Source organism: Chiloscyllium punctatum, chromosome 3 (genome assembly GCF_047496795.1).
Source record: "Chiloscyllium punctatum isolate Juve2018m chromosome 3, sChiPun1.3, whole genome shotgun sequence".
In the NCBI taxonomy this organism is placed as follows: domain Eukaryota; kingdom Metazoa; phylum Chordata; class Chondrichthyes; order Orectolobiformes; family Hemiscylliidae; genus Chiloscyllium; species Chiloscyllium punctatum.
In genome coordinates, this window is record NC_092741.1 from 145,675,127 (window position 1) to 145,701,782 (window position 26,656).

Genomic DNA, 26,656 nt, shown 5'->3' on the forward strand with positions numbered 1-26,656 from the left:
GAGAATTGGAATATCTGCGAAGTTCATATGGGAGCCAGTACAGACAGGATAGGCCAAGTGGCCTCCCTCTGTACTGTAGGATTCTATAGTTCTATGATATTAAAATATTATGACAGCATAATATATTTTGTAGTCATTGGAGGGAAATTATATTAAACATCTGAATCATGGGTAGCTGGACAAAGAAAAAAATGGAATTAGCAATTTCCTGAGACATAAAAGAACCACAGAAAGAAATGCAGCAGTTTCATGTTGCATTATGCTTATAAAGGGTAACACATTTTGACATCTAAATTTGGAGCTCACTAGATGCTGACAAAATCAAATCAACAGGTAGAACAATCAATATGCATGTGAAGAGAAAAAGATTGGTGAAGACAAATGTAGGTCTCTTACAGACAAAAACAGGGGAATTTATAATGGCTAACAAGAAAATAGATGACCAACTAAATGCATACTTCACAAAGTAGGACACAAATGACTTCTTCGAAATATTGGGAACACAGCATTCAGCAAGACAGAGAAACGGAAGGAAACCAGTATAAGTTAGGAAATGGCACTGGGGAAATTGATGGGATTGAAGACTGATCAATCCCTTAGACTTGATAATCTACATCTCCCAGTATATAACAGTCATAGAAATAGAGGATGCATTGGTGGTCAATTTAGAAGATTCTTTCGATTTGGAACAGTTCCTACAGATTGGAGAATAGCTAAAGTAACCTCTCTATTTAAAAAAGGAAGTAGAGATAAAATTAGAAATTATACATTACTCAACCTGCTGGCAGTAGTAGGAAAAATATCAGAATCCATTATAAAAGATTTAATAGCAGAATACTTGGAAAACAGTGACAGGACTGGGCAGAGTCAGCATGGATTTATGCAAGGGAAATCATGCTTGATAAATCAACTGGAATTGTTTGAGGATGCAACGTGTAGAGTTGAAGGGGAGTCAGTCGATGTGGTTTATTTGAACTTTCAGAAGGTTTTTGTTAAAGTCTCAGACAAGAGGTTAATGTGTAAAATTGAAGTAATTGGATTGGGGTAATGTATTAAAATGGACAGGAAACACAAGTAGGAATAAACTGGCATTCGAACAACTATTTTCTCCAATCAGCATTATCCTCAGCTCAAAATTATTGCCATTGCCTTTACAACACAATTAATTAACTATACGGTGTTCAAGGATTGTCATTAATAACCGCTTGAGGAGGATGCAATAAAAAAAAGGAAGAGGTGAACTACAATGTATGAGTGAGAATGGTTCATGACAAACAAGTATGGCAATGACAAATCTTGTGGCAAGAGTAGTTGCAAGCAGCAACCAAGAGGATAGGCATTACATCTATTTCACAATTAAGTATTGACATTAATGGTTCAAGCGCAATTTGGGACAAAATTTCCACCAAGGCTAATTTTGAATTTGTTATGTTACAATTATTGGTAATATTCATCAAAAAGGAGAAACTCAAAAATGAGGAAAGGAAAAAAATCATTATCAGATTAATTAATCAAAAACACATTATCCACTTTATGTTGAGACAACAGTGAGCATTCACTTGAGACTATTACCAAGTCAAGCTCTGACGGACCTCACTTTTCATGTGGTAATATTTTTTTATAGGAATATAACCTATTTAGTAAGCAAACTTAATTAAGCCAAAGGGAGAAAGTGAGGACTACAGATGCTGGAGATCAGAGCATAAAAATGTGTTGCTGGAAAAGCACAGCAGGTCAGGCAGCATCAAAGGAACAGGAGAATCGATGTTTCGGGCATAAGCCCTTCTTCAGGAGAAGGCTTATGCCCGAAACTTCGATTCTCCTGTTCCTTTGATGCTGCCTGACCTGCTGCGCTTTTCCAGGGACACATTTTTAAGCTCTTAATTAAGCCAAAGCATAACCACTCATTGTTTCTGCTTTCATTTCTAGTATTTGTGGGGACAATTTTAGTTTTAACACTAATTATCTACCAAATTTATTGCTTACTTACCCTCCTCACAGTGAGTATTGCACATATATGCATTCCTGACTGCCTTGGAACAGTCTAACTGGCAAGTTATGCCAAAATTTCCATTGATCTTCAGTTGGTTACTTTGAAATATTGAGATTTCATTATCATATGCCGGTGGAAAAGGGGCAGAAAACAAATAGAAATCAGCACAAACAATTGGATAAATAAATAATTTTATTTATGCTGCCTCAGCACCAGGACCTGGGTTCAATTCCAGCCTCAGGCCACTGTCTGTTTGGAGTTTGCACATTCTCCCCGTGTCTGCATGGGTTTCCTCCCACAATTAGGTGAGGTGAACTGGCCATGCTAAATTGCCCATAATGTTCAGGGATGTGTAGGCTAGGTGCTTTCGTCAGGGGTAAATGGGTCTGGTTGGGTTACACTTCAGAGGGTCGGTGTGGACTTGTTGGGCCAAATGACCTGTTTCCACATTCTAATTCTAACGGGGGAGGAAAACAGTGAACTTTGGCCATATTCCTTCTTGAAGGACCTTGGTCTGCATTAAAACCAGCAAAATACATCAAATATCATTTACAGATATTAGACATAGCATGTTTAAAAACAATTGCGGAAGATTTCAAGTTTCAATGTGATTTGTTTTAATAGAAATTGAAATATACTGAATGCATCATTAAGAAGAATTCAATTTTCAACATTAGAAAAAACAAACCTGCACCATTAGTGATCAGAATCTATACTTTGGGTTCTGTTCCAGTTATGTGTACAGACTGTTCAGAACTGAAATAATTCCAGGAAATGTATCCATGTTGCACTTTTATTGTGTAAGGCAGTGCTGGAGACTTGTAGGTGGTGAAGCAATACTGTGTTGCTTTGATGGAGATGCCACAAAATATTGGCACAAAATTAGAGAAAACTCGCTCGTGGCTTGGAATTGGCACAAGTTATTTATGCCTGAGTTTCAACAAATGTTTGCATAACAGATATGCCATACTTACACATTGGTTTCAGCAGAAGTTTTCAAAAAATACTGGATCATTGACTTTTATAAATTTACTTCACTCAAATTTAAAATGAAAATACGTGCTAAGCAATGTAATATTATGTAGAATCTACCGCAGAGAATCAAGATATTTAATGCAACGGATTATTCCAGTGTTTGGGATCCACATGAGTCTCCAACCACCATTCTTCATGTATGTCATGAACCTAGCTTATAACTGGCTTGTTTGGCATCACATCCTTAAACATTTACTCTCTCCACCAACACACAGCAGCAAGAGTGTGCTCCACCTACAAAGCATACTGCAGAAATTCAGTAGGGCTCCTTTCAGACTATCTTCCAAATCCAAGACCACTACCGCCTGGAAGGTCAAAGGCAGAAGACACATGGGAACACCACCATCTGGAAGGTCCCCTCCAATCCACTCACCATCCTGACTTGGAAATATATTGCTGATCCATTACCATCATTGGCTCAAAAGTGTGGAACTCTCTACCTAACAGCACTGTGGGTCCAATAAATGGAGTGCAGCAGTTCAAAAAGACAACGCATCATCACATTCTCAAGACCTATTAGGGCTGGACAATAAATGGTGGCCCAACCAGCAAAGCTGATATCCCTGAATAAATAAAAAAGCAAATATCAATTCCTCAATTCCCTGTCTGTTCCATGGCAAGATATTTGTTTATCTTATGAACCCCAATTACAATTAAAAAAAAATACATTTTTGGAAGTATATGAGGTAGAAGAAGAGTGTGCACTGGCAACAATTCATTTTGAAATTGGTCAATGGTCTTTAGAATAATTGTTGTCGTAGAATACAACAGTCAACCTATAAATGGTCATGATTTGGATCATACGTACCCAAAGCCCCGCTGTGGTAAGCATTCAAGGATATCATAACAAAGAGCCAACTGATCATCCCGCTCACAGTTGTAGAGACATTCCAGGGCTACTGCCATTAACTGGTGATGGTCAGGAATAATTTTCTGCTGACACTAATTGAAAAAAAAAAGATAAGGATGGAATGAACCAGATTTCTGGTGTATTTTGAGAATAACTCTTGTTATTCTTGGTTGCTTTGTTTTGTGAAAAGAATTGAAACCACTGCAAGAAAGAAATGTACAGCAAGTTACAAAAAGCATCAAGTGCATAAAAATCTAGTGGTTTCCCAGCATAGACAAACAAGAAACAACATGTACGTTGGCATCAAATTAAGAACACTGCTAACATATAGACAGAAAAAATGCTTAGAGTGAAAATCTCATGTCATGCTGCCTCAGTATGTTATGATATCTCAGTAACTAAATGAACAGTGAAAACTGACTCTAATCATTTCTCTTTTTGGTTTAGGTGACTTATTAAGGGTAAAGTTAATGAAACTTCCAAAAATGAAACTACACAATATTTGTTAATATAAATGGGCTGAACTGAAGAACAGCAGGTCAAAGGTTTCTTTCCACACTTTTCAATTACAGAATCATCAAAAAAAGAGCAATCACTAATAATTTTCCCAAAGGATAGAGGCATTATTATGCGCAAGTTATTACTTGGGCATTGCAACACATTCCTGGGAGCTGTCTGCTTAACTGTGCACTTGGCCAGAGAACTCATGTGGTAAACGGGTTGCAATGGGAAGATTAATTAAGAAAAAGTCAACTCTGCTTCATTATTCACTAAAACCATGAAAACTAACAGTGCAACAAACATACATCGGGTTTAGATTGCTGAAATATTTTCAAAGGGTACTTCAAATCCTCTTTTGCTTCTGTTACTAAGTACTCTCTTAGCAACTCATCTGCATGTCCAGTATTTTTACTCTCACAGCGATGCAGGAAAGGAACCACCCACTGGTAGACATTCTTTATATACATTTCCTCAGAGGACTACAAAAATATAAAAAAAAGACATCAATTACATCATAGTAACTTGTACATAGGTATTGTATTATTGAAAGAAAATGTTCATCATATTTTAAAAACTTTAGACGTTAATCACAATGCATTATTTTCAATTAATTATTTTAAAATAGATACATCATCATAATAATTGTTGAAAATATAACATACCTAGCAATATACTCAAAGTTTGTGCGAAGATTTGTAGCTCGGGTGCTCGTTGTTGTGGTTGTGTTCGCTGAGCTGGGAATTTGTGCTACAGACATTTCGTCCCCTGTCTAGGTGACATCCTCACAGGAGGCTCCCAAGCACTGAGGATGTCACCTAGACAGGGGACGAAATGTCTGCAATAGAAATTCCCAGCTCGGTGAACACAACCACAACAACTAGCAATATACTGTTCAGCTGTATGGAATAGGTAGGCACTGGCTTTTACTTATAACTAAATAAAGTTTAAATTCCACTAAGACCATATGATATGAAGCAGACTTAGGTCATTTGGCCCATCAAAACACTCTGCCATTTGATTATGGCTGATTGTTTTTAACCATATTCCCCTGCCTTCTCCCCCTAACACTTGATCCTATTACTAATCAAGAACATCTCTCTCTCTCTGTCTTAAAGACATTCAATGACTTGGCCTCCTCAGCCCTCTGAGGCAATGAGTTCCACAGATTTACCACCCTCTGGCTGAAGAAATTTCTCATCACAGTTTGAAAGGGCCATCCCTTCACTCAGAGGCTATGCTTTCATCTCTGAGTGGAAACATCTTCTCCACATCCATTCTATCCAGGCCTTTCAGTATTCACTAAGTTTCAATTAGATCATCCCTCATCTTCCAAAACTCCATCAAATATAGGCAGACTCCTCAACTGCTCCTCATACGTCAAGCCCTTCATCCCCAGGATCATTCTCATAAACCTCCTCTAGATCTCCTTCAACACCAGTAGATTCGTCGATATTGGACCCAACACTGCACACGATATTCCAAACGCATTTAAGGATAAATCAGACAACAATTCACAGTCAGCTTCTTTTGCACACCTAAGTAGAATTCAATAGATGGGTTCACAAACAGGGAGGTTTGGCAGACATTCCACAGTTTCCCATTTTCCTCTGATTTGGTCCAAAGTGGAACAGCCTAAAGAGACTTAGCCTCTGGCTGAGAAAGCAAGGCTCTAAAGTGGCTAGTTGGAGACCTCTCTCCACCAACACTGATACTTAGCCAGCAAGGAGCCGTGACACACAACTAATCTGTCAATTGTGATCAGCTGATATGCCTTTGGTCATTTGGTGTGGGGGTTAGGGTGACTTTGACAAGGGCAGACATGGTCAAATGAAAGACTTAATGGAGACATGAATCATCGTGGCTGTAGACCTTCACTGCTTGCCCTAAATATTAATGTCTCTATAATGTTTTACAGGGGCCTTCATGTGACAATGCAATTACTTTAAAAAAGGTAATCAAGTCCTGGATTTTTTTTTGAAGAGAGAGTGCAAAGGCAGAGGTGCCAAAGAGGCCTTTGAGTTTTTAAAAAAATATCTTAACAATGGAAAGGAAGTGGCCAGTTCTCCCAGTTCAGGTTTTCTAGTTTGTTTTTTTGCTATCGCAGTCACAAAATGCGAGAGTCCAGAAGTGTTGCAAGTTTCAAAAGAATTCCTCTGATTTTCTCTCAAATCTCTCTGGACGCTGTTCTCTCCTGCCTGTAAAAATCTGTTTGAAATTATGTTTTTGCCAAGAGGTGCGTTGATGTGATGTTATGTATTGGAATAATTAATTAAGTTGCTATATTGATTTGGTTAAGTTTTCCAATAGTGAGTGTTATTCTGAATTCTGCTTTTTTTTGTTTGTGTTTCAACAATAGTGTTTAAGTAAATTCTGTTTTGCTCAAAGGAGAGTGTTTTGACCAGTTGCATCCCACCTACAACACCCACATGACATCTGCCTTTAAAAAGTGAAAAAAGTTCAGGTCTAGGTTACCTTCTTAAATTATTATGGGGGGGGGGAAAAGAGAAGGGGGGTCTGACCTGAACCTGCCCTTCCTCTCCTGTTCCCTGAGGCATGGACACTGTTTCTTGACCTGGACCTGCTACAGCATCAGCAGAGGCCACTGCTTCGAGCAGTGCTGCCAAAGTCTGACATTACCTCAATGTCAAGGATTTCTAGGGGTAGGGGTAGGGGTAGAGGTGAGGAGGTGGTGTTGCTCTCAGAGGAGCTGGGAAGACTGACGTCAAGAAAACAAATGCCTACTTGGAACTTAATCCTGTTGGGTTTCTTGGGAATGGCTCCATAGAGCTGCCACCATATTTCCAGCTCGCGGAGGCATCCACATCCTGGTGATTAGATTTCCCTTTATTTCTTGCAATGGCTTGGGATAAAGGTAGGCATTCATGCTTTTTACATATTGAACATTGTGGGGATAGAAGAATTTGTTCTAAACACCTGTCAGTAAAATCTTTTCATACGAATTACTTCTCAGCTTATAAAGGGAGCCAGTGACAAACAAAATCGCCAAACTACAGTATTATTAATATAAAAATGAAGACCTCTTGAACCAAATTTGTACAGCTTACATTGATCATTAATTGCCTCAGTTTATCGATGTCTTTCATCTGTTGCAGTTCCTTCAGAGAAAGAGTTGGATCAGCTCCTGCTTCATACACGAGAGTTTCCAGAGTGATCAGATCATCACATAGAACCTCTAATCCAGGGATGTTCCTCTCCTTGCCAAGGCGTACTAGAGATAAGGCACAATCCACCTAAAGGCATGTTATAGAGCAACATTAAAACTGATCAAAGCCTTTGGCATGGTTTACAGATGAAAACTTTTTGATTTTCAGTCCTCTGACACATTACCTTATGCCTGTTTTATTTATTGGCTTAAATGTTGGCTCCAGTTTAACATCCATTCTGTAACATTATCTAAAACTCCAATGACAATTCTTTCATTTCTCTATCTGGATAAGAGTATCATTTGACTATCATTTTTTTGAATTATGGAACTTTTTATGAAGTAGACTTACACTCATAATTAAAAACTCCAAAAAAAAGGGGCTTTCATGTCATGAAGTGGAGTTGGATTTTGATTCCAGTCTCAAAAGTGAGGGGACAGCAAATGACATGGATCCCAAAATCTTTCAAAGTTAATTCAGGTGCAAGATGTTGAAAAATTTGACTTCTCAAATCAATCCAATTAGCTTCCACTGAACAGTACTTGTACATTCATACTACATATCTGTCCTTTTACATACTGCAGTAATGTAGGTTTCTGAGTGCCCAAAATGAAGACTATATATAGCTTTGTGTGTTTGCGTGCATGTAGGTGTGATGTCTTAAATCAGTTTAAATATAAATTTATTTCATTCCATGAACATTATTGCACAAACTAAATATTTACTGGCAGTAGGTGATGTTACTGCGGTGGTTTCATTACTTAAAGAGACATCAAAAATGTGAACATATACAGAAAGAGTAGTGAGGAAGCACTTTCAAAGCCCAGCATCATCGATTATAGGTCAGACATTACACCAGACAATAATTAAAAACTCCAACAGAAGTGTCTTTCCTCTGAAGAAGTGTAGACTAATACTGCAGGTGAGCATAATTTCTATGTCTCATTCATTTGCAGCCTATGTACTTTACTGGCCACAACAGTTTTTTATTAACAAGGCATTCATTTGCCAAGTGCATTCCTTACTTTTGTTTCATGTAACTCCTGCAGTAAAAAAGGCAGATGGTCAAACAACAAAACAGAAAAACATACAAGTCACTGGTTGTCTTAGGATTAAAAGAAAATGAGGTATAATGCAGCATAATTAATTTGGATCAGCTGCTTTTATGCTTCCCTGACAAAAAAATGCCACCAACAAAACAAAAAAACCATGAGAAGACCTTCAACAAATACTCAACAGGTGACATATTCATCCAAAACCAAATGTGTAACCTAATATAGCTAAAAGGCCCAAGCATCTTCAAGTGCTTCATCAATCAGTCCCTGCCATCATAAGGTCAGAAGTGGAGATGTTCGATAGTGATTGTACAATCTTCTGTACAATTCGTGACTCTTCAGACTCTGAGGCAGTCAATGTCTAAATGCAGGAAAACCTATCTTTCAGGATTTGGCTGACAAGTCGCAAGTATTTTCCACACCACACAAGTTCCAAGCAATGATTATCTCTTACAAAAGAGAATTGACCTATTGCTTCTTGAAACACAATGGCATAACCATCAGTGAATTCCCCGACATCAACATCAAAGGGTTGCCACTGACCAGAAATTGAACTTTACCAGGGGAATAAATGCTGTGGCCATAAGACCTGATCGGAGGCTAGGAATCCTGCAGCAAATAACTCACCTCTTGATTCCCCAAAGCCTATAAGGAACAAGTCAGGAGTGTGATGGAATACTTCTCATTTGCTTGGATGGATGCAGTTCCAACAATACTTGAGAAGCTGAACACCAAACAGCAAAAAAAAACCCCACTTGACTGGCACTCCGTCCACAAACATTCACTCCCTCCAGCACGGAGGCTCAGCACCAGTAGAAAGTACCATCTTCAAGAAACACTGCAAAAACTCACCAAGACTCCTTTCAAATGCATGACCACTACCATCTCAGAAGACAAGGATAGCAAATAGGTGGAACACAACCACCTGCAGGTTCCCCTACAGTCCACTCACTATCCTAATTTGGAAATATATCACCGTTCCTTCAGTGTCACAGAGTTAAAATCCTAGAAGTTCCTCCCTAACAATATTCTGGATCTGTTTACATCACATGTATTATAGGAGTTCAACGCCACCTCCTCAAAAGCAACAAAAGGACATGTATGTTAGCCTAACAAGCATCAGCCACATCAGATGAGTGAGTAAAGAAAAATAAAACTTTGCATTTAGTCTAATTTACCCCAAAATGACAACAAAAACAGAAGGCTATATTTGTTAATAAGTACGTGAAATACACTTTGAATATGTTACGAGATAATTGCTTTGTCAGTGGATATTACCTTTCTGCAGTAAACGGCAAGAATCAAGAAATTTCTGAATAAAGGCAAAATACATTGGATGCTGGAAATCTGAAATAAATGCACTCAACACTAGGCAAATTCAGCATCTATGGAGAGAGAAGCAGAATTTCGAATCCAATATGACTATACTTTACAGCTAAAGGGTGTTATAAATTTTTCTTTTCACTTTTGACAGAGGTAGAGACCCAGTACAAAAGACAATGAGGTTATTAATGGTGGAGAAAGAGAAAAAGAAATGTAAAATGGGTATAACTTAAGGTGTGAAAGGGAGTGGGTCCTTTATAATAACAGTAAAGAACACACAAAAAGACAAGGCTTGGGGAAGAGAATGCAACAGAAAAGGATAACAGATGTGATGCGATCAGTTTCTGAAGTTACTGAATCTAGTATTGAGACGTCAACGCCGTAAAATGCCTGAGTAGAAAATGAAGTGTTGTTCCTTAAGCTTCAATGGAACATTGCAGCATGCCCAGGACAGGAATAGGAGTGAGAGAGCAAGACGGCTTTTTGAAAGGCCAAGTAAAACTCAAGACGTTAACACTGTTTCTCTCTGCACAGATGCTACCAGACCTGAGTTTCTTTAGCATTCCCTTTGTGAGCATCAAGAAATGTTCAGCAGATGTTCTATAAATCTGCTTCCTAAGCAATTTTACAGAATATTACCTGTTTTCTTCAGGGGATTTGGGGTGTCACTGACTGGATGACTATTTATTGGTCTTCTTAGATGCCCTTAAAAAAGTGGAGGTGAGCTACAGCATATCAATGTTATTCAAAAAATGTGCAGTACTGATTTTGTAACTATTGATGTTACACTGTTCATGAATATCATGAACCGCAACAGTAATTTATCTACATAAACTTAGAGTGCCTGATGCTTTTATGACATGACCATATGAGCCTCAATTATTTTGTCTAATATCTTCAGAAACATTTCTTGTATTATCAGCAAATTGATTTTATTACAGAAAGACAGATGTGCTTTTTAAATAAATCAAAATTTTAACTCAAAAGTGATTTGTTACATAATGTTCAAGTTCATAGCATTTTGCATCACATGAATCAAAATTTCCTTTTCTGATTGCAATAAAATAAACAAATTATGATGTTCAAATGGTTTACTGGCGTGGTTTCTACCATTATTTTTATCTAATCTCTTACCTTGACCATACATAACAGGCAAAGAAACTCAAAATTAAGAATGAAACAAATTGCTTTTATCCTTCTCCTCTGGATATTACAATCAAGTTACAGAAATGCTTATTTCATTTTTATTCTGCTGCATTGATGAATAAGAAATGAATAGTAAGAAGAAGATAAACAGAGTCTAGTGATCAAATAAAAACCAAAAAAAGATGAAGTGAATATGCAAAGAAATGAATTTTAAAAAGATGGATCAATCCAGATAACAGCAAGTAAAATGAAACTTTCATTTTAAGGGAAACAATGTGTAACTGTGAAAATGCTAGATTTATCACATAAATGTAAATGAAAAAACTAAGGATGTGGAGGGGCTTTTAAGCAAAATAAGGTCATGGAGAAAGTAGTGGGGGCAGTGAAAAGAGAGAATGTAAAGGCAGGAGAGCAAAAGAAAATATGGGAAAAGAAGATCAAGAATGGCAGGAAGGGACAGTGAGGGAAAAAAAAACCTAGACTAGCTAGAAGTGCTGTGCATGGCATTCATAAGAAATTAAATAAATTGACAGTGTATAACCAAGTAAATAAACATGACTGATCACTATTCAAACCAGACAGCAAGAGGACAAGGATCATTCCTGATATATTGACGGGTACATGATATTCTAGTTGAATAGGATGCTACGTAAAGCACTGTTAATCAAAGGCGGTTTTTCATGCAGTAGTTAGAAATTATCTTGTTTCAGGAGATTACATAGAATTGGTTTGGTAGGGGGAAAAGAAGTCACTAGTGGGAGCAATCTACCTGCCCCCACACAATAACCAGTGAGAGACACAGTATACAAGAAGAAATATTGGGGTTTATGATAAAGGGATGGTAATTTTCATGTATGACTTTAATCCACATATAAACTGGATAAATAAGACGTACAATAGTAGCTTAGATGAGGGATTTATAGAATGCTTTTGTGATAGGTCTTTAGAACAGCAAGTTCTGGAACCAAGCAAAGCACAGGTTTTTACAATATAATTTTGTAATGAGACAGGATTAATTAGGAACCACAGAGTAAAGTCACCTCTTTGCAGCAGGAATGACAATGTGATTTTTATTTACAGTACTTTCAGTTTGAAAGGGAGAAGTCGAGTATTTTAAACTTAAATTACAGCAACTATGTGAGAATGAAAGCTGAAGTAACTGAAGTGAACTACAATGCTAGCCAGTGGATAGATAAATAGACAAGCAGTTGCAGATATTAAAAGCGAATATTTCAGAATTCTCAGAATAATTACAATCTGACTAGAAAGGTAAATTCAAAGGGCAGGATCTACGCCTGTAGCTAATTACACAATCAGTTCAGGAAAGCATCAAACGTAAAGAAAAAGTGTACAATTGCACAAAAAGTGGCAGTTCAGATATTTAGTCAGAGTACAAAGAACTGCAGAAAATGATTCGAAGTTTAACCAGGGAAAGATAGGGTATGAGAGGCAGCAAGCTAGTAATGTAAAGCTAGACCAAGAGTTTCGATAGATATCTAAAAAGAGAAAAGGTAAATGCTGGTCCTCTACAGAGTAAGAAGGAAAGTTAATAATTGATAACAGTAAAGCAGTGGTCATAGTGATTGAATACTTGGGTTTCTATTTTCACCGTTGAGGCAACAGTTATTACTTGGATTTAATATAAATTAGGATGTGGAAGAAAGCAAAGATTTGATGAAATTACAATCATCAAGGAAACAGTACTGACAAACTGATGGACTGCAGGGTGACTTGCCTTCAGGTCCTGAATAACTCCATTTGAGGGTCTCACATGAGGTTGCTGATGAGTTGGTGTTGATTTTTAAAAAGTCAATTGACGTCAGAAAGGTGTCATCAGACTAGAAAGTAGCAAGCATATACATTATATCCAAGGGAGGTAGGCAGGCAGGAAATGGAATTTTAAGCGAGATAGCTTGATATCTAGTGTAGGGAAGGTGCCAGAATTGATCACTAAAGGAGCTTGTTCTGAACACTTTAAACGTTCAACATAATTGGAAAAAGCCAGTATGGTTTCGTGAAAGGAAAATCAGTTTTAACAAAATTTATTGAAGTTGTTCAAATCAGTAACTTGTTGTGGATAATGGGGAGCTCCTTAATCAACTGGATTTACAAAGGATATTTCACAAGATGCACACAAAAGGCTATTGCAGAAAGTAGAGCTGATGGCCTAGTGGAATTATCACTGGACTGTTAAAACAGAGACACAGGGAACTTTCTGGGGAACTGGGTTTGATAGCCACCACAGCAGATGGTGAATTTGAATTCAATCTGAAAAAATCTGGAATTTTTTTTCTAGACTCCAATGGTGACCACAAATCCATTGTAGATTATCTGAAAAACACATCTGGTTCACTAATGTCCTTTAAGGAAGAAAACGGTTCTGCTTACCTGGTCTGGCCTATATGTGACCCCAGACCCACCAGCAATGTAGTTGTCTCTTAATTGTCCTCTTGACAATTGGGGGTGGGTAATATATTGTGGTTTAGCCAGCAATGCCCTTAGACTGTGAGAGAATTTTTTTTTTAAATGTAGAAGTACATTCTTTAAAAGGTAACCAGTCTAATGGCATTGATAAGCAAAAGTGAGGACTGCAGATGCTAGAGGTCAGAGTCAAGATTAGAGTGGTGCTGGAAAAGCACAGCAGATTGGGCAGCATCTGAGGAGCAGGAAAAATCGCGTTTTGGGCAGGAGCCCTTCATCAGGAAGATTGGCTGGCTGGCCTTAAGGATGCTTACATGGATCTTTTTCTGATTGGAAGGATGTGATAGGTAGGGCACTGTGGGAATCTTGAGTTTTTACAATTTGTATCCATGATGTAGATGAGCAAACAAAAACACAGAAACAAAATTTGCCAATGACACCTAGCTAAGTAGAGAAGCAGATTTGTAGAAGTCAAAATCAAGTTGTAGCTGGGCATGGATACATTGAATGAGTAGGCAAAAATCCAGCAGACGAAACATAATGTTTGAAAATGTGAAGTTGTTCATGAGGCTGAAAAAGTAAAAAAAAAAGCACTGCATTACTTAAATGGAGAATAAGTGCCAAAATCTGAGGCGCAGAGGGATCACTGTGTCCCACTGCACGACACACAAAATGTTAAATGTAAATAATTAAGGTGGTTAATGGAATGTTATCCTTATAATAAGAGGAAGTGAACACAAAGTGTTATGCTTCAGTGGTGCAAGGTATTGATAAAACCACATCTTGATTTGCGTCTACAATTTTGGACTTTCAATTAGGGAAGGATGCAAATATGTCAGATACAGATCAGAGAAAGATTACTTGATTGACAGTTCGATGAGCAGGTTGTCTTACATTGAAAACTTGGACAGACAGAACTGATTGACACAGGAGTTTAAAATGTCAGTGATGACTTACTTGAAGTTCTAAATGTTCTTGATAAGGTGGACATGGAAACGATGTTTACTCTAGTGGATGAGTCTAGAACTGGGGAGGGAGTCACTGTTTAAAAATTCGAGGTCACCCTTTACGATCAGCCATGATCTTTTGGAATGGCACAGCAGATTCAAGGGGCCGAATGGCCTACCTGTCCCTACCCATCTTTACATTACGCCAATTTAACTGATTCAAAGGAAACAGGTCATTTGAAAGCTGCAAATAATCAAAAATGGAAAAGAACTGATATTGTTTATTTTAATTTCACCAATGCCATCAATAAGGGAATTTTTGATGAAGCTCAGAAATGTATTATTGCATGAAGTTAAAAATGGTATTATGAAGTAAGAGGTGTGCATTTCAAGTGCATAAAAATAATCTTTCAAAACTGAATGGACTGAGAATTATCAATGTATAACATGCAAAAGCTTTTTTTAAAAACAGAGAAATGGAAGATCTACATATGTCACAAAGGAGCTAAAATAATTGCCAGCAGCTTTTCATTTCATTAACCTTTAGTATTCTTCATCAGACACTTTTTTTTAAATCCACTCTTGTCAATGCACTCACTACTGCTGACATTTTTTCATGTCTTTGTACATATCTTGATTCAAAACATGGCAGTGTTTCTCTTGCACATCAATGAATTTCTTGAATAGGTAGTAGATTTAGTGAGGGAAAGGTGGAATTATTTCATGCAATTGAAAAAGTTCTTGCATAACCTTGACATTTTTTACTAACACAGTTATTACTCTGTTTGAACTGTGCTCAATCAGATGTTTGGGGGAAAATGAGCAAAATAAATCAACATAACTTTGCCACTGGCTCAAAATAAAAATAATCACTCTCTAAATAAATGAAAACTATAAAAGTAAACAGTCAATGCCCACAAGGATAGGAAAAGTGAGACAATAAATTATTTAAAGAGATAACTGGGATAGGCAATTGAGAAAAATAAACCTGAAGGGTTTACCTACTCTACAGTAAGACAGCACTGGATTGCTGCTAATATACTTGCCTTGCAGGTGGTGAAACTTTACTAGATTGATCACTATAATGAGAGGGCTGTCCTATATTGAGAAACTGAGCAGATTGGATTTATACTCTTTGAGAATTAGACATAATCTCATTGAACCATGCAAGATTTGGAAAGGATCAGACAGGGTAAATATTGAGAGCTCGTTTTACCTGGCAGGGGAATCTAACACACAGGGCAACAGTTTTAGGATAAAGAGACATTCCTCTAGGACCGAAAGGAGGGGAGTTTTCTCACTCAAAGGGTTGTGTATTTTTGGAATTTGCTTCCTCAGAGACTTATGGATGCCCCATATTGAAAGCATCCCAAACAGCAATAGAAACATTTTTGGTCAGTTAAGAAATCAAGAGATATTGGGGAAACCGGCAGGACAATAGAGTTGAAGCAGAGAATTAATCATAATCATACTAAATGGTAGAATGTGCACAAGGGGCCATTATCTACTGCTACTTTTATTCATTATATTCTTCTGGTCAATGACCATCAAAAGCAATGTTGAACAGGATGATAACTTTGATAAATACTTTGTAGATCACATATATTACATCGCTAAATGATATTTAAATTTGATTGTCAAAACAATCTTTGACTCAGACAAAAAGATTTGATGTAGCTAAAAAAATTGCTATTGACCATTTGTCAGGAATCCTAATGACTAAAATTTCAGAAAAAAAAATGACAGAATCTTTATTTTTTTCATTCTGATTTTTATATAGTTAATCCATTCAAGTACATGTTCTCCTATTTAAACTTTTTATGGTCAAAAATAGTTGCAGCTCCATTTATTTACAAATAAAATTATTGCTCCTTCCTTTTCCCTTACGAACATCAAAGCAAAATTGTTACACTATCCATAACTGATATGATGCAATGATTCATGCGATATAATTATTGATATAATTATTTTTAAATTGATTGCTTACACAAATTAAGATTGGGTGCCACTATGTGGTCACTAAAAGCAATGCAACTTTTGATAAGAGCTAGTTGCAGGGAGAGAATCAACAAATATAGCAAAAAAAAATCAGGTCTATATTTTCTAATGACAATTCTGCCATGAGAAAGAAACCACTGATAGAAAAGGAGGGTCCACACATGGTACTGAAGTGTACACTGGCAGACCTTTGCTTAAGAGCAACTGAATGTCAGTGAAACCTTAAATTTTAAATCAACAGAAGGTTTGCCTTCTGGCTTCTTCACCAAATTACATGAAGGCTCTACAACAGTGTGTGGGGAAACATTCAAGATTCAATGTCACATCTCCCACTGCAGTTATGATTAGGTTTTGGATCACTTTGAAGCCACAACTTATTTATAGTGATAAATTATGGAGTACAGTTCCCACAGGAGCTTTCTGCACCAACATGATTCCTTCTATTTCTTTAAAAGAATTGTTTTTATTTGTTCACAGGCATTGCTGGCTAGTATGAGAGAACCGTGTCTTTTTATTTTTGTGCTTTTCATAACTTATGAACTAAAATTACTAAGAACTATTTTCAAACCTGGCGTCTTGCAAGAGTGCTTCGTGCTTTGAAAAGCAAGTCGCTTGACACCCGTGGTGAACATTATATAAACAGCTGGTCACTTGACACCCGTGGTGAACATTCTATAAACAGCTATTCTAACAATCAGTAATTGAAGTACTTGCAGTGGAACTGGATCCATGGAGTTTTCCGTTCAGATGCAGCTGAGAGGCAACAATAAGTTGATTGGTCAATTGAATAGTCACCAGCTATTGATGACAAAAGCCTTTTTCCTGTCAACAACCGTGTGATTAGTTGTCAGGTAAACGAACAGGCTTGGGGCTGGGAACAAGATGGGAAGATGTTGATATCCACCAGTTCAGAAGTGGTTTCAGTTCTCTGCAGTCAAAACTCACTTTAAGCCTTAAGAAAACCAATTAATCTTCCCTTAAACAGTTGATATAAGCTGTGACTTTTAACTGATATCAGAAACATTTTACAAATGAACTGACCACCCTGTGCCTCTTGCAAACTAGTTGACACATTTGGAAAAGCAGCAGCTTACAGATCAGCAAGAACCAATCCAAGAGAATTTGTGGACAGAAGTTTTTGAATCTCTTTCCAGTTTTTCCTCCCCATATATTATTTCCTGTCTGTGTAAGGGAGAGTTTATAAGGGAATTTAATTAGTAGTGTTAAATGCCAACAGTTTGTAAATGTTTAGCTGTAGCTAGTCTAACCAATTGTAATAAGTAGTCATTTTTACAAAAGTATAATCTTGGTCTGTACTCGGGATATGGGCTGAACTTCAGGGGAGACTGAAATTCTGGAGTTTAAAGTCCCCCTCCCACCAGCCGCCCCCACACCCCAGTCCCCTCTCCCAAGTATATTCCTGGCAAACATCCAAACCATTGAAAACAAAATGGATGAACTTAAAGCTAGACTCACCTTCCAAAGAGAATTCAGAGACTACTGTGTCCTGTTTTACAAAGACATGGCTCACTCCTGTGACACCTGACTGTGCCTTACAACCGGAGTGTTCTTCAGTTTACCAAAGAGACCGCTTGGTGTCCTTGGACAAGGCAAAGGGCGGTGGGGCCTGCATCCTAATCAACAATCCTTGGTGCTCAGACATGGCAACTCTGGCAAGTTACCACTCCTCAGGTCTGGAATATCATAGAAGTGAAGTGCTGTCCCTGCCAGATGAGTTCACCTTCACTATGCTGATTGAGTCTACATCCCATTCCATGCAGAAGTGAAAACTGCACTGATGTACCATACAACACTACAAACTGTTTTCAGAAAGAATACCCTGAGGCCTTCTTCATTGTAGCTGGTGACTTCAACCATACCAACCTCAAAAACATGCTACCAAGATACTGTCAACACTTCTCGTGTCCCAGATGTCTGAACATCCTTGACTATTACCATGCAACCAAAAGGTGCCTACTGCTCCATCTCCCATCCGCATTTTGGACAATCAGATCACAATGCTGTCTCCCCCTCCCAGCTTACATGCAGGGATTGAAGTGTAAGGACCCAGTACACAAAGTAGTGCAATGTTGGTCTGAGGCAACGGAAGGGTTTCTACTGGACTGCTTAGAATCAATAGACTTGTCCATATTTGAGAACTCAGCAGTCAACCTAAATGAGTACGCTACTACCATTACAAACTTCATTAGTGTGCAGACGACAGTGTATGGAAGTTCATTTGAAGGTTCCCCAAATGGAAACCATGGGTGGACGGGGAGATCCACCCCCAACTGAAGTCCAGGTCTGAGGTGTTCAACCCCAGGAAATCCTGACCTTTACACGAAATCATAACTCCAGAGACACCAAGAGGCAACATCAAACTCAGCTTGAGTCCCAGACCAAACACATGTTTATGGTAAAGTTCACATGATATAACGGGCCACAAATCCAAGTTGAACAGAGTCACGACCCGATGAGCTCAATGTCAGCTTTGAAAAGATCAGTGAAACAGTGTCACCTCTCTCATTAGTCTTAGATGCACCTGTACGCACGGTCACTACCATAGTCATCAGATCGGCATTCTTGACAACAAACCCACTAAAAGCAAGTGGCCCAGATAGAGGCTCTAGTCGTGCACTCAGATCCTGTACGGACCAGCCGGGAGTATACGCAAACATCTTTAATCTCTCCTTACTATGACGTCATGTCCTCACCTGCTTCAAGACGACCACCATCATCCCGCTGCCAAAGAAAAATCATGCAGCGTGCCTCAATGACCACTGCCTGATGGCTCTGACTTCCATAATTATGAAGTGTTTTGACAGATTAGTCATGGCTCACATCAACTCCAGCCTACCAAACTGCTTTGATCTTTTGCAATTCGCCTACTGACGCACCAGGTCCAAGGTAGATGCAAGCTTCCTGGCTCTACACTCATCCCTGGAACATCTGGGTAACAAGAAAACCTAAGTCAGGCTCCTACTTATTGACTAGAGTTCTGCTTTAACACCATATTTCCAAACAAACTAATCTCGAAACTCCAACATTTTATTTGTAATAAACACATTATTCTTCAACTAAGGAAACCTGACTGACTGGTTTTGAATGTCTGTGACTTAAATAATTGGTCATATCTTGACCCTTTAAAAATTTGTTGATACCATATCTCTGTAGTTTTCTGGTGTTTTTTTATTGTGGAGTGAAATAGGAAAATAACTATTTTAAAACCCCAAGGATTGTCAAAGGATTGCTGCATTTTTTTAAAAAAAGTAATTGAACAATCATTGTAAGTTGTACAGCACAAAGAGAGGCTCTTTGGCTCAAACTGGTCCTGCCAGCCAAAATGTCCATCCACACTAACGCCATTTCCCTGCACTTGGCCCAGATCCTTCCTATCCATGTATTTGTCCAAATGGCTTTTAAATATTGTTAATTTACCCCCCTCAACCACTTCTGCTGGCATAAGTGTTTTTACCCTCTGTGTAAAAACATTGTTCCTCAAGTTCCCTCTTCTTCTCTCTCCTAAACTGATGCCCTCTAGTCCTTGTTTCCCCAATCCTGGAAAAAAGATTGAGTGCATTCACCCTATCCATGCCTCTCATGATCTTATATAGTTCTATAAGGTCCTCTCTCAGTCTCCTACCCTCTACAGAAAAATGTCCTAGCTGGTCCAACCTCTCCCTATAACTCAGACCATCGAGTCCAGGCATGATCCTTGTAAATTTCTTCTACACTCATTCCAGTTTAATAACATCCTTCCGATAACAAGGTGGCCAAAACTGAACACAATATTCCCAATATGGCCTCACTAATGTCCGGTACAACTGCAACATAACTTCCCAACTTCTATACTGACTGCCCTGACTGAGGAAGGCCAGTGTGCCAAAAGCCTTCTTCACTGCCCTGACTACCTGTGACTCCACTTCCAGAGAACTGTATACCTGAACTCCAAGGTCTCTCTGTTCTATACACCCCTTCATTCACCATGAAACTCTTACCTTGATTTGACTTGACAAAATGCAACACTTCACACTTACCGATATTAAACTCAAGTTTGCCATTTCTTGGCCTACTTCCCAGCTGAAACTGTGCTGCTGGAAAAGCGCAGCAGGTCAGGCAGCATCCAAGGAATCATTCCTGAAGAAGTGCTCATGCCCGAAACGTCGATTCTCCTGCTCCTTGGATGCTGCCTGACCTGCTGCGCTTTTCCAGCAACACATTTTCAGCTCTGATCTCCAGCATCTGCAGTCCTCACTTTCTCCTCGAAGATTTTTACTTCCCAGCTGATCAAGGTCCTATTGCAATTTCTGATAATCTTCCTCACTGTCCACGATACTGCCTATTTTAGTGTCATCTGCAAACTTACTGAACATGCCTTGTACATTCTCATTCAAATCACTGATGTGAATAATAAACAGCAGCGGACCCAGCATCGATCCCTGAGGCACTCTAATAGTGACAGGCCTCCAGTCCGACAAACGTCCTTTCACAATTAACCTCTGCTTCCGATCATCCAGATGAGTGACTGGATATCGATGAAAAAGAAAAATGTGCTTGGCTCCCAGGTAGCTGAATAGCTTGTTGCTGTGAATGTTTGGACAGAAACCATTAGACTTCTGCAGGAGGAGATGTTTTTGCTCTGCAGGAAAAACTAACAAGCCTGAAGAAAGCCAGCTTATTTTTTCCCCTCAAAAATTGCTGGAGGCAGTGGCTCTTAACCAGTACGGCAGAGACTTTATAATTGCACTCCAACCACCTTGCACCCTTTTCAAGCACATGGAAGTATTGAGAGGAAGAGAATCAGGGAGCACCACGTCCTGACAAGCCAAATGAGTGTACGCTGTGAACAAGGACCATTAAAGTGCCATTAAAGTCTTTCCATCTGCCCATCACACACATTTGTTTCCTCTTTTGTATTTGTGTGTAAATGGGGAATTTAAAAGAGAGCTAGCGTCTTAACTAGTAGTTATATACAACAGTTCATAATTGCTTGTCCAGAGATTGAATCTACTTATTTGTTACAAATCTTGTTAAGTACAGAAACTTAGTCCATGTTTTCTGTCAATCAGGATCTGCAAGATAGCTAAATTGGGGAATTCTTATACTTTTTAAACTTTAATTTCTGTGTTGACTCTTGGAATAGTGAGGCTGATTTCCACTCGTGAGGAATAATGCAGCTCTCCAATCTCAGTTATAACAATGGCTAAAGAAATATACACACATGACCTTTTCCCATAGCTTTTCCCATGAATCCTTGAGAATTCAGAAGTCTGAATGCTACATGTAACAATAAATATCTTTTGAGGAAAAACTCTGAAATAAGGTGGTGAATGTCACCTTCTTGCATAGAAATATTCTCATCTCCAACAATTTATAACACTATTTCAACAAAAAGGTGAAAACGTAGAATTTTCTTCTGATCTCACCTGTCTGGAGTAGCTCTCAATCTCCTCTGCACGCTTCTGATACCACTCTGTCAGACATTCAATAGAGGGTTCAGTTGTGCTGTACTTCAACAATTCAGGCTGCTCTTGATACAGAAATTCAGCTACATCTTGTGGACTGCAGTCTATGACCTGTCTGCAGGAATGGAATACACATTGCAGTTGATCAGATTAATAGAAATTACATATAAAGGAATAATTATGCAAGCCATAAGCTAGTCAACGATGAACAAAATAAGCTAGTCATGGCTGAATGCATTTTATTCATTAGGGGTATGTACCGTATCAAAGTTGAGCATGTTAATATAAATTATCAAGTTAGGATGCCTGTTGCAAAATATTTACCAAAATAACTAAGGAAATAAACTTGATTATGGACTAAAAGAAAATAACTTAACACATTGAAAGTAGAAATTATTCTAATTTGTGCATAATCTGTGGAGAGGGATCTTGATCATCTTATTTTATAGTAGCTGTCTTTCTTTTAGACCGAAGGCTCTTATTCGAGAAAGCTCGGTCATACTATTTTCTCAGTAACAGAGTCTACTTTTCCAGCAACTTATTATATCAAGATTTTTAATCGAGCCCAGTCAAGTTTAACCATTTGAGCATTTCCAGGCTCGAAAGCTGAATATCACTAGGCATCAAAACCTGTTTCAATCACACACATCAGAACTAGATAATGTCCTAAATCTGAGCTTTCAATTGGCCGGGGAAAGAAAAAAGCTCATGATGTGTTGGGTCCCCAGAGCATTTCCCACATATAGCAGCCAATAAGAAGAAAGTTAATGATTTTAAACAAAACCAAATGAATGGGGAAAAATAATTAAGCAGGAATGCTCTTCATTGAAGGTGAAAATATTTGCAGGAGGTGCGAGTGGCAGAAATCTGAATTGCTGCTGTATAAAAGCAATGAGAAAATTAGCGAGAAAAGAAGAAAACAATATTGAACGAAATAAATTGGGGCAGTGTTTTGATTGAATATGTTTGAACTCGAAAGCTTGCAAACTCCCAAGTCAAAAAGTAAGGTAGACTGGACAACTGTTCTGCAGAATACCAGAGTTCAATTCACAAATGTGACCTTGACCTTCCAGTCACTTTTCATTAAATTTTCCACCTTACTCCCTTTCAGTCTTCTCTGTTCTTCAGTTTTACAGTAATGCAGTGAACGTCAATGCAAGCTTGCAGTGCAACACCTCATCTTTTCCCTAGAAACTTACTAAAATTTATCCACAGGACATGGGTGTCACTGGCAGCATAACCCAAAGTGATATTGGAAAGTTAGTGGTGAGCAGTCTTCCTAAACTACTGCAGTCCATTCAGTTTAGGAACACTTAAGTTGCAGTTAGGAAAGGAGTTCCCAAGATTTGATCCAATGAACTGAAGGAATAATGATATACTTCTAAGTCATGATGGTGCTTGACTTGGAGGGGAATTTGCAGCTGGTGTGTCTGCTACGATGTGTCTGTGCCCTGGTCTTACATGGCAGAGGTTACAATAGAAGGTTCTATCAAAGCAGCAGCAGTTTGTTTTGACCTGATCTGTTGACTCTTGCATCATGGTGATCTTTACAACCTTCTGGATCTTATACTGAACTCAATAATTTGAGACTATAGCCTTTGCAGCCACCATGTTTTGATTTTTTTGGAGGTTTGCTTTCTGCTCTCTCATCTTATTCCTCTCCTTTGCTTACAGATGAGACAGTCACAGAGATGTGACTGAACAGATGACTAAAAGCTTAGCCAAAAAACAAACAGGTTTTTATGATTATCTCAAAAGGAGGAGAAAGGTAGAAAACTAGAATTTGGAGTTTGTGCAGCTAATAAATAGCAACCTAAGATTTGTGATGTAAAACACCAAGGCACAAGGGATTCAGCGTTCTTGAGAGTGCTGTAGATTATGAGGGATGAGGCCAGGGAGGAAGTTGAACACAAGAATGTGCATTTCAAAATCAAAATAATTTAACTTGAAGAAATACTTTTTTTTAGAAGAATGCAGTCATTCAGGTCCAGTAACTTGCTAATTACCCTGAGCTGAATTGACAAGATTGAACAAATTTTATTACTCGGAATTACTGTAGAATTATCACAGAAAGCACATACAGAAACCTCAGTCAAAGGTGGCAATGTCAGAAACAATTGGTTATTAATGTCAGTTACAAATATAAATTTTAATCAAAATTAGTTTATTTTTAAACATAAAATTGTCGGCTCTTTTGTAGGTTGTTGTGTACCTATCAATTAAATACTAAAAATCACGAATGACCTCAACATTTTATTACCATCATTCTTGCAGGTGACACAGTAGCACAATTCTATTTTATCTAATATTATGTGACCATCATTCACTGATACTAGCTTTTTTATGTCGACAGCAACAGCAAAAGTGAACTTTTGTTACAGGGTGATCATGCAGCAGAGATTATGCAAATCTTTAGGAAGATATTTGCGGTTGGAGTGAGTCACAATTTTTGAACTCACATTAAAGAACATCAAAATGTGTTGGCTGCCCCTAAATTTACTAAGATATTAAAAAAGCACAGCTTTCCTTCCAAGTTGCCCCTCTTTAATGCATACTTTTCCACAAACGTTATGTCTCTTAACTCCCAAAACTTGTTAAGAAACACTTCAGTCACAGCCATTCTACCTTTTACTACAGGCTACTAATCTATAATTCTGACTGGTAAGCAACATGCCTTCCCCACTTGCCTCACTAATCTTGCGCAGCTTTCGTGTTGATCAGCTGATCAATTTTTTTTTAATCCATCCCAAGTTACCCAATCCCTTCCAAAGAATGTTTCAACAAAATATCTCAAGAAGTAAGTGTTGATTGTATTGTACTCAGCACAGTAGGTAAATCTATAAAACTGAATACGAACATGCAAAAATTTACCTTAGATTTGGTTCTTCACACCAATCTAGATCCTGATGCCTTTGTTCATTCCACGGCAATACCACCAAATCACCCTGCTCATCAACAAACCTGTGGAAAAAAAATGCAATACATTCAAAACTAAGACAGATCAATCCTCATACTAAACCTTAAAATACAATGTTCACCGTCTCCTGCCTCACATCTTCAATGCATTATCTGCGCTGACATGTTAAAGTTCACTTGAGAATGTAACATTTTTTTAAAAGGTTTTGTGACTTACATATGAAAGAACTGAAAACAACATGGTCATTCTAAAAGATAAGAGACTTACCAAACAATCCTGGTCTTTTTCAACATATAATTTCAGTTACATCACACTAAACGTTTGCTATAAATTCTGTGTCTTATGCTCTTATACTCCACAACCACCTGATGAAGGAGCAGCGGTCTGAAAGCTAGTGCTTCCAAATAAACCTGTTGGACTATCACCTGGTGTTATGTGATTTTTAAACTTTGTGCACCCCAGGCCAACGCTGGCACCGCCAAATATTGGCAGGTTAAAACAGGAAGCTCTGCACAGTCAATATGAGGAGTTAGGTACCAAATAAAGCAGCGCAACCCACAGATCATAATCTCTGCATTAAATGTAAATCAGATTAGACAGATGTATACATTGCTCGATGACTGGTGTAGGCGAAGTGTGTTCCTGTTGTGGGGCATAGGCACTAAATGTCAGGGAAGGTGGAATCAGGGTCAATGTGATGGTCTCCAAATAAACCATGCTGGGGGCCATGTCCCTGCCGACTAATCGAGATGATTTTAACAGTACCAACAGAGAAACAGCAACAGACTTCACAAATGTATCCCTTTGTTTCCCTGTTTTTGAGAGATTCTGGCAGTTTTCAATGTAAACTAAATCTCATTTTATATTAATAAAAGTAGCTTGCATTAGTTTTCTTTCCCCCAAAACCATAACATTGCTCGAACAAAATAAAGTATAACCTCAATACATAGTATACAGACACACAAGAGAATTCAAAGATTTTACAAGAGTCAATACTTAATTGCAAATTAGTTTTGTCGATAACACATTTAATTTTGAACATTTTTGTTACTTTGCCACTACCCTATGTTCCTAGTTGACTCTGACAACAAATTTTGTAGCAGATGACTACATTATACAATGCTCCAGATTTATTTTGCTGATATTGTCACTGATGTATATCAACTCAGTCATCATGTCAACTAGTTTTATTGTATCTAGCAGCAATATTTCAAAGAAAATATGAAGGTATTACATTAATGCAAAAAAAAAACCTGTAGCTACTATACATTATACTTGTGTTTAATAATGTCTGGTCTACTGCAGACAATTTCCCAGTGCAGTCACTCATGCAATCAGTCTGAGTATCCACCTTTAATAGAAATTGACTCATACTGTCCCATATCTCCAGGCATGATAGTGAAATCTAAGGCATAACAATAGTACCCCCTTGTGATCTGAGCAAGAGATTCACATCTTTCACATTTGTTTTTTCTTCAATCCTTCTACCAGCAAACAGGCAAACACATGATGAAACAATTCTGTATACAAATCAATAATACATGCTCTCTTTCATGCGATGAATGAACAGAGTTGCAATTATGATTGAAATCAAATTAATCCAATCAACATGAGATAATACAAAATGAAGAATGAGTTAAACTTCCTGGATCAGGGGTTCATTTTATTTGATAACAACAAAATCATCAGAAGTCATTCTCCAGAATTTCTAAATTAGGGCTAAATAAACACCCTCACGTATTTCAATTTTTAAAGACCTTTGCACTATTCTAAAACAAAACAGAAACATGCAAGGGATTTTTGATGATTGATGATTTTATCTTATTTAGCCAAGATCAACT

At 38.0% G+C, this 26,656-nt stretch overlaps 1 protein-coding gene across 3 annotated transcripts in view; it reads right to left on the reverse strand.

The window, feature by feature from the left end:
• Window positions 1-26,656, reverse strand: part of nbas (NBAS subunit of NRZ tethering complex) — a 248,990-nt gene that overhangs the window by 157,336 nt on the left and 64,998 nt on the right. For all 3 annotated transcript variants that reach the window (XM_072561955.1, XM_072561957.1, XM_072561954.1), the window contains exons 22-26: window positions 24,770-24,859; window positions 21,860-22,013; window positions 7,445-7,630; window positions 4,685-4,858; window positions 3,837-3,970 (exon numbers count right to left, since the gene is read on the reverse strand). In XM_072561955.1, the coding sequence (XP_072418056.1) occupies window positions 3,837-3,970; window positions 4,685-4,858; window positions 7,445-7,630; window positions 21,860-22,013; window positions 24,770-24,859 (738 nt within the window). The remainder of the gene's footprint in view (window positions 1-3,836; window positions 3,971-4,684; window positions 4,859-7,444; window positions 7,631-21,859; window positions 22,014-24,769; window positions 24,860-26,656) is intronic.